General features: G+C 22.2%; 1 protein-coding gene across 1 annotated transcript; it reads right to left on the bottom strand.

Moving 5' to 3' along the window:
- Positions 1-6044: 6044 nt before the first annotated feature.
- Positions 6045-8695, bottom strand: LOC101499846 (myb-related protein 306-like). The gene is made up of 3 exons (XM_004491732.4): positions 8414-8695; positions 7849-7978; positions 6045-7213 (listed from the first exon to the last, which is right to left on the bottom strand). The coding sequence occupies exons 1-3, from the start codon at positions 8544-8546 to the stop codon at positions 6514-6516; spliced, it is 963 nt and encodes a 320-aa protein (XP_004491789.1). The 5' UTR covers positions 8547-8695; the 3' UTR covers positions 6045-6513.
- Between the last annotated feature and the right edge of the window lie 988 nt (positions 8696-9683).

Genomic DNA, 9683 nt, shown 5'->3' with positions numbered 1-9683 from the left:
TCATATTTTTGTATTTATATATATATATATATATATATATATATATATATATATATATATATATATATATATATATATCAAGTTAGTTCATGAGCTAAACAAGTTGAATTATACATAGCTCAAGTTCAACTCATTTATTAAGTGAGTTCAATTTTCAATCCAAGTTCGATGCATTTGGTTCATGAACCAAGTTCAACAAGTTAATTATCAAATTGAATCTCAAACTATTTTTGAGTTGGTTCGATTCATTGTGAATTCTAATTGCAACATTAAAGATACCTAAATGGAAATGGGATATCATAGTTACGAAATTTGTATCATTATTTCCTCAAAGTTTGTCTAGATGTGATGCGATCAATGTAATTATTGATCAATTGAATTAATGGCCATTTTTTAAGTTCACATACAATATTAGCTACTATTCTAGTATTGGAATGACACCTTTTGAAACTTTGTATAGAAGGAAGTGTAGAAATTGCTTTGTTTGTTTTAGATTGGAGACCATATTGTGTTTGAAAAATCCATCGTCTGATAAACAATGGAACATATCAAGTTAATTAATTTAAAATATAATCATCTTAACCACTTAAATTCTACATTGCTCCATTTCATTCTTATTTTTTAAATACAAAAATTGAATCGTCCAAATAGAATATCCCATATAATCATTGATATATTTATTATTATATTATTGATTATTGTATTTTTGTGTGAAATAAAGGAAAAATCCAGCAATCCAGACATAAGATGAAGATAAAAGAGTGACAAGTGGCTATTCGATCACTGTTAATATTATATTGAATTTTTGTTTTTTTTATCATGATATATGTTAATGAAAAAAAAACTAATTTGTATTTTAAAATAAAAAATAAATTATTAATATTTTATATATATTAATTGAAAATGAACCAACAATTTAACCGATGTAAGAAGATGATATTAGTATTATATAATCCTAACATTGATATAAAATTATTATAAATATATGAAATTAATTTTAAATATATTTTTTTTATGTCATTTAATAATATTTTAAATATAATATCGTAGAAAACAATTATTAAATACTCTAATTTTAACTAATAAATAGTGTTAATGGACTAGAGACTAATTTACGATCAATTTAAATGAGATAATGGATGTACCATTGTTTATCTTATATTTAACATGAGATAATATTAGACATAATTAAATATTAGACATGGTTAGATATCATGGGATATCAGACATGGTTAAATATTAGACATGATATCACAAGTGTATTATGAATTGATGAGCGGGTTGTTCATATAGTTAGACAGATTCATGCCATGTTATGAGATATGAGGATTTTCATATCATCGAACTAGGTTGTCGGATGAGACAAGAGTTTATCGTATTTGCAGCCGATCAACTATGTAAGCGCTGAATAACAGCTTATAAATGTCTTAGAATATTAAATTATATGTATTATTTATATTTATTATCGTATAAAATATATAAACATCCATTTTCGTCTTTTCTAAATTAAAGCAAAAAATCTAGCAGCACATAATAAAAAGAAGACCAAAGAGTAGTGAAAACTCAAACGAAGTCGTGAGAAATACTTTTATATATATTAATTGAAAATGAACCAACAATTTAACAGAGGTAAGAAGATGATATTAATATTATATAATCCTAACATTGATACAGAATTATTATAAATATATGAAATTAATTTTAAATATATTTTTTATATTATTTAATAATATTTTAAATATAATATCGTAGAAAACAATTATTAAATACTCTAATTTTAACTAATAAATAGTGTTAATGGACCAGATACTAATTTACAATTAATCAATTCAAATGAAATCATGAATGTACCATTGTTTATGTTATATTTAAGATGAGATAATATTAGACATATTTAAATATTAGAGATGGTTAGATATCATGGGATATTAGACATAGGTTAAATATTAGACATGTTAGATATTACGAGTGTATTTGAATTGATGAGCAGTTTGTTGATATAGTTAGATAGATTCACACCATGTTGTGAGATATGAGGATTGTCGGATACATTTAATTAGTTATCGAATGAGGCAAGAGTTTATCGTATTTGTACTCGATCAACTGTGTAAGCGCTGAATAACTACTGTAAATGTCTTGTAATATTAAATTATATTTATTACTTATATTTATTATCATATAAAATATGTATATCTATTCCCGTATTTTCTAGATTAAAGAAAAAAATCTAGCAGTACAGAGATAAAAAGAAGACGAAAGAGTGAGAATTCAAAGAAGTCGTGAGAAGTTGTTCTTCCATTATAAGTATTTGGGAACTTTATAATAACTTTTATATTATTATGAGAAAAAAAGATATTATATTCATTGTCAAATATGAAAAATATTTATAACAAATTTTGATTTATATGATCAATTCATACAAAATATTATATGAATTGTACTATTCATAAATATTATATGATCACATAATTAATTTGCTATGAATTGTACAATTATAAATATTATATGACCTAAATTAATTAAAATCTAAAACTGTATTTTGATTATATGATTAATAAATTAATTTGTATAACCATAAAAAAAAGAATGAATTTATATAAAACATCCGACACACATTAATAAAATTTTATTAAATAATCTAATTTCAACTGCATCGTTTTAAGATTGATTTAAAACTAATTAATTTTGTACAATCAATGGATGAACCGTTGTCTATAAGATAAAATAGTTATTTATCTAGTATTCTTTCACAATTCAATATTTTAAATTTGATTAGTTTGATTGATGACTTAGATAGAATAGAACTATGCTATGGAACTACATTGTCAAAAAAAAAATTTACACCGCTCACATGTAAATTAATAGCTAATACATGTGTTTTGGGTTGAATATTAATTATATCTATTATTTATATTTATTATCTTACTAACTATATAACAATCTATTTTTCAAATTTCTATATTAATCAAATATTTTTTATTTTTTTTATTTAAATCTTATAAAAAAATAACTCAATAAAAAATAACTTTATAAGATTTGTTTTATAAAAAATAATTTAAAATTATAATAATTTTAACCTATATAAAACTTTGTCTATATTATTATCTAAACAAATGATATGTTGTATTTTGAAATAAAAGATACATCAGTAATAATAGTACTATATATATATATTGATATTCTACAACCATAATATTGAAATTACTATAAATATATAAAATTAATTTTAAATTATATATTTTTTATAATATTTAATAATATTTTAAATATAATCTATTTAAAAAATTTATTAAATACTTTAATTTTAATATAATATATATTTAAAATATATATATATATATATATAATCTCATTTAAAAAATATATACAATAATCTTATTATATAATTATCAAAGAAAATATTGAAAAGACATCTGGTCAAAAATATACGTAAATAATATGAATTAGTTGAAGACATTATAAATGAGTTTTGTAATACTAATATACGAAGTTTAATTCATAATCATAGTAATGTTGAAAAAATTTATATATTTTCTTTTAACAAATGTATTTAAAAATTTACAAAAACTATTTTAAATTAAATATTTGGAAATTTATAATAACTTTTATAAATATATTATGAAAAAAAGGTATTATATTCATTGTATCTTAACCACTTGTATGATCAATTCATACAAAATAAATTGCATGTTCATATAATTTTTACACATATAAATATTGTGTGAATTAAATTGCACTAAAATTGAATGATTATGTATACTGTTCATAAATATTACATGATAACAGAATTTTATATAAATTGTACAATTATAAATATTATATGAGCTAAATTAATTAAAATCCAAAAGTGTAGTTTTATTGTATTATTGTATGATTAATAAATTAACAATAATGAATTTATATATCCATTGAAAAACAATGAACTTATATACACAATAATAAATTAATCAATAAGAGTTTAAAAAAGTCAGTCAAAATGTTTCCGTACTTTTATCAAATGAGTACATAGACAGATATTTATGGAAATAATAGTGCTACATATGATAAGATGTTATCAGATATGTAATTATTTCATATATTGTGTATACAATCTAAATTCAATTAAAAATTGGTATGAAAGATGGTTATGATATATTAAAAAAATATTCAGATAAATAAAATTATCAATAGGCATACAATACTGAAAACTATCATTATAAAAATACTATAACAGTTCTGCATAAAATATGATGAAATATTTTACATATATTTATTTTTAATAAATTTTGACATGAAGTAAATTATTTTTATAAATTTTTTCTTAATATTAAATATAAATTTAATTTATGAGTAACATTCTTTATTTTACTTTTCTATATCTATAAGAAAGATTGTAATTCATAATTTAAAATATTTTTCTATGAGGTCTCGATTTAAAAGTAAATTTCGTTATTTTTAATAAATTTTAAAAAAATAGTATATTTTTTTTTTATAATTTATTATTATAAAATTCAGTTTTTACTAAAAAATAGTAAAAATTAACCTTTATATTATTTTTTGAGAGATCGATATTCAATACATAATTTTTATTATATTTAATTTGATACTATGAAACATTGTTGTAAACTACATAGTTCGGGTTGGATTAAAATATACACTTTAAATTAAAATAATAATTTATTATGGACCTTTCAAAGAAGAGTCCAATTATGGTCGTACACTGTTTTTAATAAAAAATAAATTTTGTAGTAATAAAAAATGCTGAACAAGTATAATATTTTATTAAAATTTATTAAAAAAGTAAAGTCCACCTTTCGACAAAGACTACATTAGATATCCCTACATCTATTCTTATAATTAAACGTGTTTAAAATATAGTGATATATTTATAATTAATATTAACATATATTGAAAATAATTAAAGTAATAGTGTAACAGTATGAAAATTTGTATTCCTAAATTTGATAAATATTTTTATAACAAGTAACACAGATTTTTTTGGGTCCTAAATTTTTTAATATGTTTGAAGATATATATAATATTTATCCTAATAATGTAGTCATATCAGAAATTTTAATGGATTTCACGTATTAGTATAGATTTTTATACTGATTTGTTGCTAGAACTTTTAATAATAATTTGTTTGTATTGTAATGTATTATAATTAATTGAAATTTCCTAATATTTTAGATTTATACAATTTAAAATTGTTGTTACTTATATTCGAAATTGAAAGAACTATGACGTCATAAGACAAACTTATAGCTTATGTCTTTCTTTTGGTAATAGTCTTTATTTATTTATAGCTTATATCTTTCTTTTATAACTTAATTCAACTAGTTTATAGTTTATTATTTTTTATCTCAATTTTACTTTCATTATTATAATTACAATTAAAATAAATATTATTAAAAATTTAAAGTAATTTATTTAATTTAAAATAATTTTAATTAAGAAGAACTTAAAGTAAATAATTAAAAAATATATATCTGATAAATAAATAATTTATAACTAAACAATTTCATATAAGTAAATAAAAATATCTAATTAATATATAATTTATTTATTATAGTTTTAAATTATTTATATATAATTTAAATTTTGAAATAATTAATCTTTTAAGAGAACCAATATTTGAAATTAATAGTAATCATGTTAAAAGTAAAATATACGCATCTAGAACCAAAATACTATCAAGGCCATAAAGCAAAGATTGATGAGACATTTTCAATAGAAAAAACTTTTTTTTTTCTTTCTAAATTTTATACACCGTAATGAATTATGTATAAACAAAAATTATAATTGAAAAGTTGATTTATCTAATAAACATAATAGTCTAGATATATCAATTTTTCAAATACTATTTTTGCATGTATTATATTTCAAGATAAAGGTTTCACAACCTAGAATTCAACTTTAAAGTAATAAGTAAAATTTGACTAAGAATTGTTTCTGTCAGAATAAATTGAATTCAGATTTTTCCGAACAATTCGTCATATATATAAAAATGCTGATAAAACAAAAATATATATAAAAAAGTCTAAAACAAAATATACACATCTAAGTTGAAATTAATAGTAATCATGTTAAAAGTAAAATATACACATCTAGAACAAAATACTACCAAGGACATAAAGCAAAGATCGATGAGACCTTTCCAATAGAAAAAACTTCTTTTTTTTTCTAAACCTTATACACCGAACGCGTATAAACAAAAATAATAGTTGAAAGGTTGATGTATCTGATTAAGAATTTATTCTAAATATATCAACTTTTCAACTACCATTTTTGTGTATATTACATTTCATATGAAGTAATTCACAAAGATAAAGATCCGACAATCCAGAGTTCAACTACAAAGTAATAAGTAAAATCTGACTAAGAATTGTTTCCGTCAGAATTAATCGAACTCGGATTTTTCCGAACAATTCGTCATATAAAAACGCTGATAAAACAAAAATATATAAAATAAAAAAAGTCCAAGACATATATATTTCACAACAAAAAACCAATATTCTAGAAAGCTTGAAAGCATCACCATAACCTAACACTATTTTTGTCAGGACAACTAGCCTCATCAAGAAGCCATTTCTCAAGCAAAGAAAATGGCATTTCATTAGCAATATGATCAGGCTTACTCTCATCTTGTAAAATAGTACTTGCATGATCAGGTGACAAAGATTGAGAGAATTCAGAATTTGAAGACTCAAAAGACTCCAAAGGCTCAAAACCAAACAAAGATTCAAAGGTCTCAGACAAATATTCACCACACTTTGTTCCACTAGAAGCAGTATCAGTCCCTGCTGAAACTACAAAATTGTTGAATGAATTTTGAGTCAAAGAACTTTTAGATGATTTTTGTGGATTTTTCATCCAACCCTTTAATAAACGAGCTATGTTGTCAGCACTTGAAGCATAGCAAATTGATTGATGAGGTTGTTCTTTAATATTTGAAGACATTGATGATGAAAAATTTGAAGATATTGGTTTTTGTGGTGAAAGTGCTTCACTAAGAGCTTTTTTAGCCATTTGAATATCTGTTTGAAGCCTTCTTTCCCATTGACCTCTTGGAATTCTTTGTGATGATGATGATGAAAATTTTTCATCTTCAAAATTTCCTTCAGAATTATTATCTGTTTGCAATTTCTTCAGCTTCTTTTTCAAATGAGTGTTCCAATAATTTTTTATGTCATTATCTGTTCTTTGTGGAAGGTATGAAGCTATTGCAGCCCATCTGTTACATAATCAATGTAATTTGGTTATGACATGTCAATAAACAAATAATTTAATAATAAAAAAAATTAATTAACCTAATTAACACTGTATTAAAAATATATATAAAATTAGCCACAAAAATTAAAAATAGAAAAAATAAATCCGACCCTAATTCCTTCGTAATTAAATTTTATGACAGAGTCGTCAACTGTGGACACACTATTTAAATAAGTATAAAAAAAATAAAAAATAGTAGAAGATAAAATTAAATTATTTGTATTTTTAAAATAATTAAATACTTGTATATATTTTTTTGAATATGCTCAAATAACTTTATTTCATGTTGTGACCAGCTTAGTATTTCTTCCAACCATCTATCTCCAAATTAGAAGCTCCCAAAAAATCAAATACTAAAATAAGTTAATAACAAATCTTCGAAACTGCCTCAAAAAAATATTTGAAATTACTAGTAGTTAACTAAGGTGCGTGTTTAAAACTATATTAAATAATATAGGATTAACATAAAAATTAGAAACTAATTATTTTGTAATTAAATTTTATGACGAAATTATAAACATATCTTACATATTATTTCTTTAAATACAAATTTTAGTTGCTAATTTAATTTTTTTTACAAATGAAGAAAAAGGTTACCTATTTCCTAAAAGATCTTGAAGATGGATAATCATCTTCTCTTCTTGTTCAGTGAAGTTACCCCTTTTGATTCCTGGCCTCAAGTAATTAGTCCATCTAAGTCTACAACTTTTGCTACATCTTGACAACCCTGAAAAATAAAACCAAAAAAATGAAATAAATAACCTCAGATCTAATAAAGTACTAAAGAAAATAAAACCTAAATTAATAATTCATGAAAACATTGCTCTTAGATCAAAATTATCTATTTAAATTCTACAAAAAAAAAAAACAAAAAAAAAATATTTGTCCTATTTTGTTGATCTATGACATAAAACATAGAACAAAGTAAATTCCAATAAATAAATAAAAATAATAAAGTAATAAAAAAAATAAAGCCTAAAATATTAATTCATGAAAACATTGATATTTGATCAAAGTGATCCTATTTTAAATTTTACACACACACACAAAAAAAAAAAGGAATTGTCTTATTTTGATGATCTATGATATAGAAAAAAAAAACAAAGAAAAATCCAATAAATAAATAAAAAAGTGTATAAGATTAAATTTAATTGTATTGAACCTGTCTTTGTAGGAACCGCCCTCCAATTTCCAGGACCATGTTCTTGTATATAAGTAACAAGTATGATATCTTCTTCAGGAGTCCATGGTCCTTTCTTAACACCTTCTTTGTCACAACAAGGTGGTCTTCCCATGTCTTTTTGTTTCACTTTTGCTTTAAATTTTTCTTAATATAATTTTCTATACTAAAAAAAAATATTCCTCTCTTCTCTTCTCTTTTATATTTGTTTCTCTAAAACCTCTTGACTTGATAGGTTTTCTAAGGAAAGTGTACTCTAAGCCTAACCTTTGCTTGGTGTAAATATATAGCTAAAAAGAAAGGGTAAAGGGGGGTATAGAGGGGGGTGTATAAGCAACTAGGAAGCTGACTTAAACAAGTAAAAGAGAAAAAGCAAGAGTCAAAATTTGCCAGCAAGAGCATTAAATTGAAGGATGAAAAAAGCTATAATTAATTATTATTCACCTTATGGCTCAGCTGTGGAAATATACCTTTACTACTATAGTGTATGTTGTGTACCACTCAAAACCGCGTAGCATTCAATGTAGCTACAATGGGAAGGCTCAAATATTATCATAGCTTTTAAAGTCTCTCCATAAAACACAAAACATATCATTTAATGTAAATTTGAGATAAAGCTGACTTTTGCAATGGCTAATAAGCAATCACCGTTAGCTGTTTTTTTTTTTTTTTTTTCAGGACAACTATAATAATATTTTACCCCATGGTATATTCAGAAGTAGAAACTTCGTAATCTTTTATAGAAAATGTTGGATTTGGACCGTTATTGATGTAAGAGATGAAGTATTCTTTGTATTTTTTCTAATAATTTATGATATTTATTTAATTAAAAATTTAATTTTTTTTTAATTGTCACATTTGCAGAATTTTTTATTTATTTAATTTTCATTTTAAAATTTCAATGCAAAATTCATTATTGATTAATTCATAATATTTTTAATTATTTATTGTTGAAAAAGAAATATAAAAAAATAATAAACAAAATTAATGACATTAAAAAATAAAAATAAAAATATCAAAATAATAAAAAATTTATCGATTGTTTTAGTATGTATAAAAAAACCGACAATTATCAAAGAATGGAAAGAGTAATTTTTTATTTCATAGTCGGCAAAACCCTCCTTTTTTTTTCTACCTGCAGGTTATCTCTGAATGAACAAGTTCTTTATAGATACTTTAACATGTCTATAAATCAATCAATTAATATGCATTTATATTGTGTTAATTAGACAGTGACCATAACTGGCACCCT

Source organism: Cicer arietinum, chromosome 3 (assembly GCF_000331145.2).
Source record: "Cicer arietinum cultivar CDC Frontier isolate Library 1 chromosome 3, Cicar.CDCFrontier_v2.0, whole genome shotgun sequence".
In the NCBI taxonomy this organism is placed as follows: domain Eukaryota; kingdom Viridiplantae; phylum Streptophyta; class Magnoliopsida; order Fabales; family Fabaceae; genus Cicer; species Cicer arietinum.
Note: the sequence above shows the minus strand (reverse complement) of the source record. Positions and strands in the feature narration are given on the sequence as shown.